The sequence below is a fragment of the Centruroides vittatus genome, unplaced genomic scaffold, assembly GCF_030686945.1.
Source record: "Centruroides vittatus isolate TY-2023 unplaced genomic scaffold, ASM3068694v2 contig_723, whole genome shotgun sequence".
Taxonomy (NCBI): Eukaryota; Metazoa; Arthropoda; class Arachnida; order Scorpiones; family Buthidae; genus Centruroides; species Centruroides vittatus.
This window is the reverse complement of record NW_027122461.1, coordinates 579,293-594,978: the sequence shown is the minus strand read 5'-3', so window position 1 is coordinate 594,978 and position 15,686 is coordinate 579,293. Positions and strand designations below refer to the sequence as shown.

General features: G+C 31.5%; 1 protein-coding gene across 1 annotated transcript in view; it reads right to left on the bottom strand.

Moving 5' to 3' along the window:
• Nucleotides 1-5,654: 5,654 nt before the first annotated feature.
• LOC136980753 (uncharacterized) overlaps nucleotides 5,655-15,686 on the bottom strand; it is a 108,185-nt gene continuing 98,153 nt past the window's right edge. The window contains exon 4 of the mRNA XM_067276946.1: nucleotides 5,655-5,738. Within this exon, the coding sequence (XP_067133047.1) occupies nucleotides 5,655-5,738 (84 nt within the window). The remainder of the gene's footprint in view (nucleotides 5,739-15,686) is intronic.

Sequence of the window (15,686 nt, the reverse complement as noted above, 5' to 3'; positions counted from 1 at the left end):
TAATTTTAACATCGAAATTGAACTTTATGCAATTTATCTCTTAGCTACAGTAAAAGTGTGTTGTCTGTAAGAAGAATTATGTGCAGGTATGAATATCTCAACGACGAGGATACGTTTCGAGAAATATTTCATTAAATACAATAGTTAGTGAATATAATAGTGTACATAGAGAAACGCTACGTGAGATTGTCCATCTCTGATATAAACTATATGGAATACCTTCGTAATATTAGATTTACGGTTTGGTTTTATGTAATATCGTTAGTACAAATACAATCGTGATTCGCTTTCTGCAATATAACTGTTTTGCTTTGCCTCCCCTATAAAAATTATTGTTTGACATACTTTAATTTCGAGTTATCGTTAATATCACTACTGAAAAAATTGTTGCGTATAACGACGTTTGGATGTATTAAATCATTTCGAGTAAATTTAGAATAATTAAAACTATACTGTTTAACTCAAAAAATACTGTTGAATACTACAGAACATGATTATTTACATGTATAATTTCAACGTTATTAAATATCTGTAATGCTTGATTTAATATAAAGATTGATTGTTGGTTAGACCCTTAATGAATATATTTACCTCAGTTTATGTAAAATATCATATTTATTATAATTTCGCGAAATTTTCTTAATTGTTTTATGAATCTATGAATCAAAGAGAAAATTATTTTTATTTCTAGATGCATCGATTTCGTGTACAACTCGAATTACTTTTCTTTCGTCAGAAAAGTATCAATGATCAATTAATGGTAATTATCAATTATCTTCTGTTGTAATAATACGAAAACGTTTCTATCATCACGTTTTTTCATATAAGCTATATCTAATATAATATAATAACTGCAGGAATGTTTTTATATCAATTACAGATAATTTCCTACAGAAAAAGACTAGGAAAATGTGCTCCGGGTATCACTGTGGGTGGAATATTTACAGTAACTCGTAAAAGTATACCCAAGGTAAGAAGACCGTACTCATTTTTATATAATAAAATTCTTTACTGTATATGATATAAGTACAACTTTGATTTAAAATCTGTTCATGATATGAAATTAATAATTTTTGGGGTATTTTTTCAGATTATGCAATCGATGCAGTCTTATTTTTCTAGTTTAATGAGACTTAAGAAGGGGATGGATGCGTGCGACGGTGTGTTAAAGCAATTTTCAATGTGAAATTCAACACTTTGCTGATAGTGCAAGAGATGAGTGAGAAGTGGTATGAAATTCGAATGCCAAATGAAAATGAAACATTGTCCCAAATTTGAAAATTGCATTACAGTAAAAACCATATTAAACAGAAGTGTGACCTTGTTATTCTGCATTTAGAAATCACAAAATAGATAGATGAATGACCAATAGATATATGTTTCCGATGTGGTATATGTTGTGTGTAACATCATATCCGTTTAAATATGTACGCAAAGAGAATTTTGTGTAATCAGTATTCAATTAGTTCAGTGAACAATGAGAAAGTTTGCTCAAACTCCTTGTTTTGAAACTCCGAATAGGCACATTAATGTATAAGTTCAATATCTAATACATTAATATACAATTTTTTAAAATTATTAATTTTATACATGATTTGTTGTATTCGTGAATATTAAATCTACAAAGAATTCAATACAACGACAAGTTTACTTTTATATCGATTTCTTATTTATGAGACAGATTATTCCAAACAATCAGAGCTGATTGATTCTCAGGAGAATAAATTTTGTAATGAGGAAATGTCAAAGAAGCTGAACAAAATCGTGCCACACACACAGATACACATTAACATTTCATACATATGAAAGAAATCCCCGATTTTTTCTTTTCATTTCTTGAAGTTTCAAGGTACCGAGTCTAAAATTTTAAAAATTTTTGGGGGTTATTTTTGTCCAATTGTCCAATTGTTCTACTTTCTTTCTGTTATATATAATAGCCTATTTCTTTATTTATTACTTTTCCAACTATGTAGCAGGTACAAATAAATTTGTTAATTACGAAATCGTTTTTTCTAACTTTTTAAACTCTTTTCTTGAGAAATATTATTTACACTCAAGATCATTTCAATGTTGACAACTGAAAAATTGTGTTTTTTTAACATTATAATAAAAAATGCATTTTTGGTCTATTAACTACTTTGTAATAATAACAGTGCTCAGCAAACCTTTAAATAGATACAAGACACCTTTTTCCGTTGCCGAGATATATTTAATTCAGAAACAAACGTTTTCGGCCTCATCCATAGGCCATCATCAGGTGGAAAGACGAAATTGGAACCGTTACGTTCCATAAATGAAATCAATTTCATGTACGTCTTGTACTCTTCGACCGGTGCCGTCATACGCGTTCCAATTTCGTCTTTGGACCTGATGATGGCCTATGGATGAGGCCGAAAATGTTTGTTTCTGAATTAAATATATCTCGGCAACGGAAAAAACTGTTTTGTAAGGAGTTAAGCCCGGCGTTGCCGAGCGAAAAATAAAATTTTCAAGTTGTGTGCAGTAGAGGAACAATGAATTTTCAAAATGTGTTAGATTGGTCACTCGATGTGATAAACCCTTACAAAAGATAACCTTTGTAGTTATATAAATCAAGTATAATATTATAACAAACATTAAAACGAAAACCATATAAAGAATTTGGTTATTTCAGCTTACCATTGTCACGTTTATCGGGATAATCGAACGATACGAAATGGTACAATTTCATTAGTCAAGTAGACACTTATTAGAAAGAACGACTATTAGAATTAAAAAAGTATTGTTCAAAAATAGAAAAAACACGTGCTGTTAGATGTGAAAAATTAAACATTTCTAGACCACTTTCCATTCCACGCATGTAAGTGCTATATACTAACTGTCCTTGTAATGATATAGGACATCTATTTCGTGCAATATCCTTGAAACAGTAATTAAGTGAGTATAATACAGTAGAGTCCCGAAAACTCGGCACTCGATAACCCGGCAGTCCGGATAACTCGGCCACACTCCACTACTTCTCCACGTGTCTGGCGCATTATGTTTGATGCAGAAATCATTGCTGCTGTCACAGTCAATGAAAAAATGCCGGAAAACGATGAAGACGTTGACGTTGAGGACTTCACCGCACAAGCTCCTAAAATATCACATAGTGAGGAACTAAAGGCTGAGGAAACCGCCCTACAGTATTTTGAACAAGGTGCATCGGTAATGGACTTACTGTTCTTTCGTCGTCATCGGAATGAAGCAGCAACACGCAGAATGCAGTGCGGAAGACAACAGGACATTACGCATTTCTTTTAAAAAAAGTAGCCAGTTTTTGCAAAGTCGGCTGGTTAATTTTCATTATAGACAACTTTATGCCTTAAAGTATTTTTCTGAGGTCTGTCTTTTCAGACAAATTACTGTACACTGTGTATTCATTAATTTTTATTTTCATGTATTAAAGGCCCTGTGCCTTCATAAAGTACGTACTTTTTCTTTGTTTAAGGGTATTTGGGCAGTTTATTCTCTGTTGTATTCTCAAGCAAACAGTACAGTACAGTATTTTCTGAGAAAACACTCGTACTTATTCTTTTTTACCCCCCATTCCCGATAACCCGGCATTTTCACAAACTCGGCCACCCTATAGGCCGAGTTTTCGGTACTATACTGTATATACTTTTAAAAATTATATTCTGTCTTGTAAGAATTATATTTAGTCTATTGTATTCTTAAAGTTTATGCCAGTAAATGGAGCTACGTATAAACAAGCAAATCGAATGTAGATAGAAATTAATTGATTTATAGAAAGAGAATGGTTATTTTGGGGTAGGGTGTAGGTCATTATTTAAGGTATAAGTATGTGAACGTAATTGCCGAGATTCGTAGCAATTGGTCGAACGGTTTAGACATGTATAGTGAACAAACAACCGAATGAACAAACATATTCATTCAAATATAGATAATATTATATTAAAACCAACTTTCACTTTACATATAACCTTCAATTATTATCTTTTTATACAATACATTGTTTGCTATAATCGAAAAATGATTTTTCCTTCGCGTTACAATATTTACACCAATTCGGATGGTCTACAACAAACCAAGTGTTGTTAGATCTGGAAATATCGTAAAGTGAAAATGCTATAAACTCTGTCTTATTATTGTCGGAATGGCATCAAATCTACAAAGAACTTGAAAATCAGGCAAAAAACAAATTTGGGTTAATCAGGGTTAATGTTTGAAAATTGCCGATGCTCTTACTGTCTAGACCAGTACATAGAGTTGTTGACAGCGTAATATTCTTGAATACATAAAGTCCACAAATGGATGTTTTTAAGTTATCAGTGATTTTGTTTTATGTGCCTGTGTGTCTGTTCGTACAATAATAATATACGTCGTGTGTAATTGTGGGCTTTCAGAAGCATTCCAATATAACAAGTGCGAAAGAAAGGTATATTTCCTAAAATGTATATCTTTCTGAAACACTTGTGGGTAAGAGTCAGGGTGAGAAGGACACAAGTTCATGGACATATACATTTCTGTTACACAGAAGTTAATCTTTTTACATTTTCAAATAAAGAATTGTTTATGCCCTGTTCAAAATTCTTTAATGCACCCATACGGAGCTCATTTTTCTTCATAATACATTTCAACAAGTAAAAAGTGTGGAAATATTTACTTCTAATTACACTTATCAAATAAAGAAATAATGACCCTATTGGAAACCTGATTACTTCTTTAGTACAATGATGATAATGTTTTTCAATTAATATCAACTATATAAAGCTAACAGAACAGGGAACTGCAAAAACTACAAGGACAACAACACAATATCGTATGCATGGCAATAGGCATATGAGAAAGATCCCCAACATTAATGGCTTTTTATTCACATAATTTCTAGCCAAAACATTAGTATGAAGACTGTGTCTCTATCTATTACAGTATAACACAAATATTTGAAATATTGTGTATTAAAAATTCGAACAATGGAATTAATTGGTATTTAAAAATTCGAATTCCTGGCATTCCATCGAAATACCATCGAACTTGAAGCAGGTCTCGGTGAAGATTCGAAAACGTTTGTTCACTGAAATAAACATTGTACTTTATTAGAAGTACAAAGGTTTTGAAAGGGCTAATTAAAGTGATACTTAGGGTACGCCAAGTTTCCCTTCTAAAATAGTGTATGTCTGTCCTGTCAGCTGTCTGTCTAATCTTACAGTCTTCCTCCTAAGAAGTAGGCTCACGATCATTTGTGATCATACACGAAAAAGCTTAAAATTGAGGATAGCGGGAAATTTATAATATTATATTATATTATAGGGGGTATAACTTATAATTATTTTCGTCTTAGGGATACGCGATGAAAAAAGTTTAGAGATCACTGGTATAAGTAACAGTTCCTGAATATGCAGTGAAACATCACAATGAAATTCGGATGCCAAAGACAGATGTTTCTCCTAAACGGAAGCCTTAAGTTATTGAGCGATCCAATCAGCAGACTTCATTCTTAACAACTCCAAAAGAAAAATGCCTTTCTGCCCATTATCCATGCAACAACCAACGGTGCCTGCCACATCACTGAAGTTTGTCCTCCACAATTTCAAGATTTTTTTGTTCATCATTTAATTTGAACACGGAAAAATAAATCGATAGCGGTAACATGATCAATTTTATATCGAAAATTACTTCAACATTTCGTCGCACGCATGTATTCCCTTTTTAATGCTCATTAAACTGGAAAAATAAGACTGCATCGACTGCAAGATCTGAAAGTATCAGGGGAAGTTATTACTTTCATTTTATAAAATGACTTTAAATGACGAACTAATGAAAGTTACAGTGGTTATTAGCACAATTTGATTACATTAATATTAATATACTCAGTCTTACCTTGGGTATACTTTTACGTGTTATTGTAAATATTCCACCTATAGTGATTGCCGGAGAACATTTTCTTAGTCTTTGATACACAGAAACAATGATTATTTCTTCTTTACACGAGAAAATATAATAACATCCAAGGAAAAGTGTTACTATAACTTGAGTAATCGATACTTACCATTGATTGATCATTGACATCTTTTTGTTGAAAAAAGGAAACTTCAAGTTGAAAGCAAAATCGGTGCATCTAAAAATAGAAATAATTTTTTTCTGAACTGAGCTAAAATGGTTTTATTTCCCCAGATTCAAACTTAATATTGAATCAAGTTTTACATTTATTAATAAAAGATGTTGATGTCCAACTTTAAACATTTCGAATGTGTTAGTAGTAACAACTATTAACGCTACCCAATAAATATACAAATTGCCATTTGTAATAAGTAGTGAGATCTGTAACAGTATGGATTTTATAACATAAAATTGCTTTACGAAAATTATATTTACTGAAGAAGAGCAAAATAATTGAAGATTTCCCTCAAATGTATATGATTTTTTTAGAATACATTTAATATAAGTTTAGTACAAAGCCTAGGAAACTTGAAAAACCGGTTAAATTGCAACATCAGTTCACTGATATACGTTGACGCAAACATTTAACTTATTTAATAAACTTAACATGAAAAACATAATTATATTCTGTATATTCTTGTAAATTCTGGATTCATAATTATATTCATATCGACTACAAAAAACAAAATCGTCAACAATTGTATTCAAAGAGAATAAATGATGACACCTGCTTCGACACACTGTTTCTTGAAATTTATTTTTAAACTTAAGTACCGTCCGGAGATATTCTATTCCAGAATTTTGTTCTTCAATCTTGTAAATAGCATAATTTGTCATGATAACAGAATCTGTATTTTGTTTAACTAGTATAGTTTAGAGTACAAATAGTGTTCGATGTTACGAATAATGAAGTGCAAAATGTGGATACCTTCTAATATAGTTATCGACGTTTCATATTCAGGAACTTCTCGAAACCGGTATCGGTATCGTAATAAAAGTATTGATACCAGCCAAGTATTGTCAACTGGAATCAGAACCAGAGTGGAAAAATACACGACTCCAGAATCGGTATTTTTTAAATCGACTCGGACTATCCATGTCTGAACAAAATTGATAATTTCAATCTGTTGCTTGATTTTCAAACGTTTCGTGAAATTGAAATTTTCATTTTAATGTAAATAATATGCTTTGTACTAGTAATTATTAACAACTTATTAAAGAAAAATGGTGTAAGATTTGGTTTTGATGTTGCCAAAACTGAATGTAAAACTTAAATTTGGTTGATATTTTCGAAATTCGGCTCCAAAATTCAATTTCGATCCTGTCTGTCTGTACCTGTCTGTGAAAAATACCACAAAAGATACCGGAGTAAATATATTGATACGGTATCAGTATCGGCTGTATTGGGACGTCTCGTAATATTCGTATTAAAATATTATCGGTTTTACCTTTAATATCTTTCTCTACAATTTTCTTTGTTTCCTTTTATATTTTAACTTTTATATTGATTAAAATTGACACCTCTAAAAAAATTCGAGTGTTAAAACTGTGAATTATAATGTCACTATAGCAGGCAAAAAAAAGGCCTTGTGCACGCATATTTTATTCTGTACACAATGAATTCCTCACAAAAATCGCATTATTTCGGACACGCCATTAATGAAAAATTGCTTGGATTCTCAGCCCTAATGTTGACCTTTCTGTCGCTGTTCACTGCAGCAATACGCCTGGAAGCTGCATTAAGAGCTTTGCACTTTCTGTCAGCATTAACAACCTATTTAGTGAAGATGTATCTAATATTTGAGATAACAAGTCCAAGTTATAAAAGAAAATTTAAATAGATAAATTATACTCACCTATTTAGTTAAATTAATCTAATTCATAAAAAAAGAAATGCAACGAAAAAATGCAAAAGATAGTATCAAAGAAAAAAGACTCCTACGGTTTTTGGTATTTCTGTTGTTATAACAGTTGAAACAGCAAAAGTACAGTTCATAAAGATGCCTATGTATAATAATGCACATTTTACGATCTTTAGTCCTTCGCTGTACACGCCAATGTATAAATACATTGTTGTTGCTGTCAAATGAAACAGGTAATAAACTGCTAACATTGGATTAATAATTTCGTCTACGTCTAGAAGAATGTCACAATACTGCGCATGTTTCTGAATTACAAAACGAACGTCTAATGGTTCTCCATTCTCTATGGCATCTTCCATCATTTCACACAGCGAGAACATGTTTCCGTGTAGTGTGATGCCTACATCAATGATGAAGAGCAGAGATACAATTAGAAATCCAACTCCGTAAATTATTATCCATTGCGTTAAAATTAAATGAAATACAAGTATATACACATTCTCTTCATTTACAATAGATCTAAACGTTATGCTGGTAACAGTAAATGCAATTGCATTTGTCAAAATCACAAACAAAATGGAAAATTTACTTAATTCATAATGAATGAAAGTGGAATTTTCTTGAAAATTATCCAAGTATATTTTGCACTTGTCCAGTATAAGATTAAAATAAATTCTGGTATTTTCACTCAGAATTATTATAAATTTTAAATGAACGAAAAGAGTAAAAAAATATGGTTGAGAGGCAATAAAGAGTAAAATCTGCACCAAAAAGACGACTGATGCCTCCCGTGAACCGAAATCGTTCTTTCCTTTGTAACAAGATAAATAAAAGAATATTGATGTTACAGGTAATGAAGAAAACTGTTATAGTACCCTGATATATCTTATAGATGAAATTAGACTTTTCGCGTTTAGAAGGAAAATAAACTCCAAAAATCAAAAGAACATTTATATTTTCGATGACTCTACATAACAAGCAGAAACAATCAGGATGATGATTTGCAGATTTTCGTGCCATTTTCGAAATATTTTGGCTTTTAAAACATTTACGATCTATCTATTTAAAAGAAATGTGAATAAACAAACACGAAAAATTTCATAAACATGTTTAGAAAAAGTTTTATAATTTCTCAGAAAACATCAATTATATATTTCTGTATCTTACTTGTCGACTCATCTAAATTTCTCTATTCTTACACTTATACAAACTTCATCTTATATATTTGGTTCTTTCTATATCAGTCGTTTATATATGAGAAAATGTAATCAAATTTTTAAATTTTTCTTTATTTAGTATTATTGCAGCATAAGTAAATATCTTTTAGACACATTGTATTGTTCATGCTATGAAAAATGTCTATTATACGTCTTGTAAAAATTTAAGCGACGAATTGTAGAAATCTGTGCAAACATTTTATAAAATACTCCCGGCTTTTCAAATTGATTAAAATTATTTTCTAAGTGACAAAAAGTGTTAAGACTTTTAAAAAAGGAAGCTGCAGCATTGCACTTTTATTGGTAGGCTATTCAGAAATTACAGCGCACTTTCTCACACTAAGACTAGACACGGAAGTGAGGAGCAAAGTATGGTGATTATGAAAGCGAAAAGGAGAAACGACAAATATTATTTGATAAATTGTTCTTACATTTCGCAATTCCTCAGATAGCTCTTAAATTGTGTACTCAAATAATGGTATCACAGTACAGGTTGAGTTAAATTTATAGTCCTGAGTAAAATACCTACTCAAAGTGGAATGCGAGTTCTTTGGAATCTGCATTTTCTGGAATCGTTTAATATTTAAATACTGTACTTCGAGTACGATAGAAAACTTCAAAACGTATGCCGTCACCTGGGGGAAATTTTGTAACGTTTTGCATACTGAAGCCGATTAGTAGCCTCTAAATAAATGTCGACCCCGCCGTAAGACTGCTACATCCTGAAGTGTGAGAAAAAACATAAGAAAACATTTTTATTGTATAGTCTATTTTTATGAATTTACAACTACCTAAGTTACACAGATATACAAGTATAGTTCTAAGGTTCTAAATATAGTCATTCTGTGGATGATTCTTTAGCATTCGTGGTATTAGCCTTAGACAAACTTCCACAGAACTGTGGCTGTTTTTGAATCTTAGAACTCTGCTCGTACATTTGTATCTCATGTAATCGTTTCCTTGCTTCTTTCCTTACGGTAAGATAGATATAGGGCTAGTTGCTCTGGTTTATATCATCGATTAATGATCAAAATCTCACAACTCTGAAAAATTTTTCGGGACAAGCATTACACTTTCTTCAGAAGTCCGTTATTACCCTATGATGATTATTTTATTATTTACGTATTGAACTAGGTTTAACTCGGGACCTACGACAGTTTTACAGGTCAGGGAAATGTGTTTCGTTATCCACTAAATGCTGTAATTCAAATTTGAGTAAATATTAAAGTTACGAGGTTTTGATCACCGACCGATGATATCATATACCTTTTTGTACGTAAAACGATTACGGTATGGATATTTTGTTGACAGGTTTCCTAAAAAGTAGCAATACTTCGGTCGGTGCTTGACAGCCATACGCCTTGACAAATGGAATCCGAGCAATAGTAGTGTTATTTGCAGTCGGCACTTTGAATCTAACTGTTTCTATACACAGAACGGATATACCCATTTGCATGAAACATTGGTTCCTACAAAGTCTGATTTTCCTCGTCATCAACAGAGACAACCATTAGTGCCCGTAGACCACTAAAACGAACATCTTTGGCTAGCATAAATCATGATGCCTGTAATGAGCGGAGTGTGTAGCAGCAAGACAAAGGTCAAATGCCTGACCCACCGCATCAGAGAATCATGGTCTATAAGACGTTTCTGCTTCTGTGAGACAAATGTACACTAAACTTATTCATTTTAAAGGTCAATAAATTACGTTGGCTGATAGATTAATACATTTGGAAATATTCATATGGAGCTGTCCATAAATGACGTCCGATTTTTCTTCAAATTTTTACTCTCTCTTGTCCCAGCTTTCCCAAGTTTCAGTAACCCTCTTTCCTCTTCGGATGTCCAACAAAATTCAACCTTTGTTAAACCATTATCACTTTATGAATGATAGATACAATAAGTAGAAATTAACCATTAAACACTTTTCACGCTTTAAAAACATTTCAAAAGATTATTCTGGAATTTCGTTATGTATAAGGAAAAACGGGCAATAGCGTGCTGTGTTGCTGTTATACTGTATTACACAAAAACAATTGTATTCACAACTATTATTGTCATAAGAAAGTTTTTAATCATTCTAGGTTAAAATGAAACCATTAAAACAAAATTGTGTGGATGGAAATTTATATAGCCTAAAATTGTGTAAAATAGCCTAAAATTGATTATATGAAAGCAATGAACATGAGCAGCCTTGTCTCTTAGGTAAACAAACTTGTGCCACGTTTATTGCTTAGAAAGCCGAGCAAAAAGGAAAACCCGTTAGCAAAAGCAGCTCGAAACGAATCAATTAAATAAATCTACACGTCAGTATTTTCAACGACATTTTAACACTTTACCATTCATATTTTTTCATACCTGGATTATTATATAAAAGTACTAACTCGCCTTCTTAATCAGGCTTCTAATATACATTTCAATACACCGTCAAACCTTGTTTATACCCTTTTGTATGGATAGTATGTACGATGAAGTAAGTGCAAGTGAAACACAGACCAAGTCACATGTTTTAATATTTAAATTTTAAATTTCGTCGCCGTGGGGTAACGTGTTTTGGCTAATGTTGCAAAATGATCGATCATTTTTATCGTATTGGATTTTTTCCAAAAAAAATATGCCTAATATATACTAAAATCCAAGGGCAAAATAAAACTTAGTCACAACACTTCTCCTGCTGCTAAAATGAAATAGCGTATGACTATACACCAGTGCCCTAATGCCTGTTACAAACGAAGTACTTTACGTACATTTTTTGTAAAATTGTATACAAGCGGAAATTTACAGATAAACACCAACAAATCCATTCAGGCCGATCCCAAACAAAAGAAAAAGTCAAACGAGTAGCAAATGCATGTAAGCATGTTGCTACAGTGTTGCAACTTTCAGCCATAATCTTTAAAACATTAGAGAACGTACTTTTTGAACTTTGAAAGATATAACTTGTGAAACTCCGGAAAACATAACCATTAAAATCAATCGACATTGCTTTAAATACTTTTCCGTTAATGAAAGGATAGCAAATAGACCAGGTATGATAAAATTAAGCGGTTTAATTGGAAATTCAATCTCGTTCCCAAATGTTTTATAGAAATAAAAAGTTGCGTTTTCAAAAGCATCTTGCAATGCGAGATAGTGAAGAAATCCAATGAACTGATTCTTTTAGATGAACCTGATAACGTCTTACATTTAACAAAGTAAGTAAGTTCTTTTTTATATTTACTGAAAGACGATTTGACAGTTTGATTAATACTCAAACTTTACATTGATTTAACGACAAACATTTCGATAAATTTACAAAGAAAATGCCACGCTTAGAACGCTGCCTCAGTAATAAACCGTGTTAATTGAGATAACTATGATTGTTAACAAAAAAACTTCATATAAAAAGAATTTCACTCATTTAGACAAAAAGATTAACAGAAAATTATAAAACAAGATTTTATCAAAGAATAGGAACTTACGCATTTTGGTATAACTGTGGTTAGAAGAGTTGAAACAGCAAAAATAATGTTGCTAAAAGTTACTTCATATATGAATCCATACTTCATGATGTTCAAACCATCGCCGTATATTCCAATGTAGAAAGCTGTTACAGTGATGGCTATCTGATGAATGTAATAATGCTAAAATTGGACTAATCAGCTCGTCCAAATCGAGAAGAATGTCGCAATATTAGGCACGCTTCTGAATTACAAAGGAAAATCAAAATGATACGCCATTCACTACAGCATCTTCCATCATTTCACACAGCGAGGACACATTTTCATGCTGTGTGATGCTTACATCTGTGATGAGTAGCAGAGACACAATTACGAATCCAAATCCGTAAATTATTTTCCACTGGATTAGAATAAAATGAAATACAACTTTGTGTACATTATCTTAATTTACAATAGAACCAAACATTATCGTGGTAACTATAAATACAATTACATTTTGAAAAATCACAATCAAAATGGTGTATTTACTTAACTTGTAATGAACAAATGTAGAACTTTCTTTGAAATTATCCAAGTATACTTTGCACTTATCCGCAACCAGATTTAAATAGATTCTAATATTATCACTCGAAATTATTTGTAATTCAAATTCAAAATTGTAAATAAACGAAAAGAGAAAAAGATAAGATTGAGAGGCAATAAAGAATATAATCTGCACCAAAAAGACGATCGATGCCTGTCGTGAACCGAAATCGTTCTTCTCCTTGTAACAACGTAAATAAAAAAGTGTTGATGTTAAAATAAAAGAGGAATGCTTTTACAAAGCATTGATATGCCTTATACATGAAGTTAGCTTCTTCGTTGTCAAAACGAATAAAAACTCCAAAAATGAAAAGAATTTTTTTGTTATTTGTTACTCTACATAACAAGCAGAAACAACCAGGACGATGATTCACGGGATTACGAATCATTTTCGGAATATTGCTGCGTTTAAAATATTCTTGAAAAACTGTATGAAATTCGTATGATTGCAACCACAATGTTAACAGGAAACATGTACGCAAAAACTAAAATTTTGTGTAATCGATATTCAATTAGTACAGTAAACAACGAAAAAGTTTGCTCAAATTGGTTATGAAACTCCAAAGTGCCACATTATTCTGGAGTTTAATATCTAGCAATTCGAATCTGATAGAATATACTTCTGTAAGTAAATAATTGTTAATTAATTTGTAGAAGTATTTTATCTAATATCTTCTATCTACAGAGAAATGGATACAACAACGACAAGTTTTCTTTTATATCGTTTTCTCATTTATCAGACGGATTATTCGAAACAAAATTTTTATGAGAAATGTAACAAATTTGAAGTATTCCATCCTATAATAAGTTGGGTATAGATTCTATTTTCTGTTCTGTGTGTTTCATTATTTGTTTTCGTTTAGAGAACATTTGATATTAATATCGTCATTAATTTCGACACTACGCAACTTCTTTTATCTAACCGTTCCCTCTACTTTTGATCACCAAAATTCAATAGAATCAATACCCTAGTAAACAAACTAATGGAAAAATTTCAGAAATTTTGGACAAAAAGCACAGGAGTTATTAAGCTTCAAAGAGGGTGAACAAAATCGTGCCACTCACACACATACACACTAACACTCCATATATAAAGAAGAAATTCCTGATTTTCTTTCATTTCTTGACGTTTAAATACTATGACAGAACAAAGATTAAAACGAAAACCTTACAAAGAGTTTGGTTATTTCAGCCTATCATTATTACATTTATCGCGATACCCGGACATTACGAAATGGCCCCATTTTATTGGTCTAGTAGACACCAATTGAAAATATTTGTTAAATTTTTTAAGATATTTTTTTTTTCTAACTCTAAGAAAGTGTGCCTTTCGCAGCCGAATATGAAACGGTAACTGCCAACGAATCAAATTTCTCGAAAAACGGATCAAATATTTAAACTCGGCAATGTGAAAAACTACTTAAAACATATTTTGTGCTGGCTGGTAACCTTGTATTACGTAATTATCCTTCAGCTCCTTTCTTAGAAAAATGCATGATCATACTTCAGAGAAAATTGTATCCATCACAAGAATGTCGTGGTTTTTACATTGAAAATTGTCTTAACATTCCGTCGCACGCATCCTTTCCTTGTTTAATGCCCATTAAACTGGAAAAATAAGACTGCATCGACTGCATAATCTGAAAAAATTATTACGAAAAACGCATTAATTTCACTTTATCAATAGATTGTAAATAAAATTTGCTGTGATATTTGATAACAAACAATTTTATTGTATAAAAGTGGTAGGCAATGTTTTACCTTGGGTATACTTTTACGAGATTATTGTAAATATCCCACCAACAGTGAGACCCGGTGGACATTTTCCTAATCTTTTTCTGTACGAAATAATCTGTAATTCATATACATAAAAGATTTCTGCAATTATTATACTATGAATATCGTAAATAAACATACAATGATAATAGAAAGGTTTTTATATTATTATAACTTAGAAAACTTCATACTTACCATTAATTGATCGTGAACATTTTCCTGGTGGAAAAAAAGGAGTTCTAGCTGTGAACGGAATCGATGCATCTAAAATAGAAATAATTTTTTCCTTGATTTTAAAACAATCAAAGAATGAAAACAATTTGATGTAATTTTAATAAACACAGTTTCCTTCCTGAACTGAGTGCTAAGAAAACAACGCGATTTTGTCTTCTAATTGGAAGGATCGGTTTTCTCTGACGGGAACATTTCAGCAAGAGACACAATTCGCAAATAAATCATTTTAAATGTTATAAAATTTTATTTTAAAACATTTAAAATATCTGACTCTTGTTGCATTTGATTTGTTTTATTTGTATTATTCCTTCCTTTAAATCTCCATCCATCCACGTTTCCTACTAAATAAATTTATAATTCATGTTTTAAGATGATAATATATTTATTTCGTTGCATTTTTGCAAGTTTTGTTAGACTTAACATAGTCTGCGGTGTTCGTTTTCTCCTCGAACCGCTAGATGTCACTAGTTCGCGCTGTCGCCACTACGGTACATGCTAATTCACGAGAGTTTCCACTATTGTCGTATAAGCTATTTGATTGAAGTCATATTTAGTTGCGTATTTCATTTGCACTTTAACAAACTGCAGCAGATAAATAATGGCTGCAGGCCAAAAATGCATAAGTGATTCATCCTTCAGGAGATTAATACTGC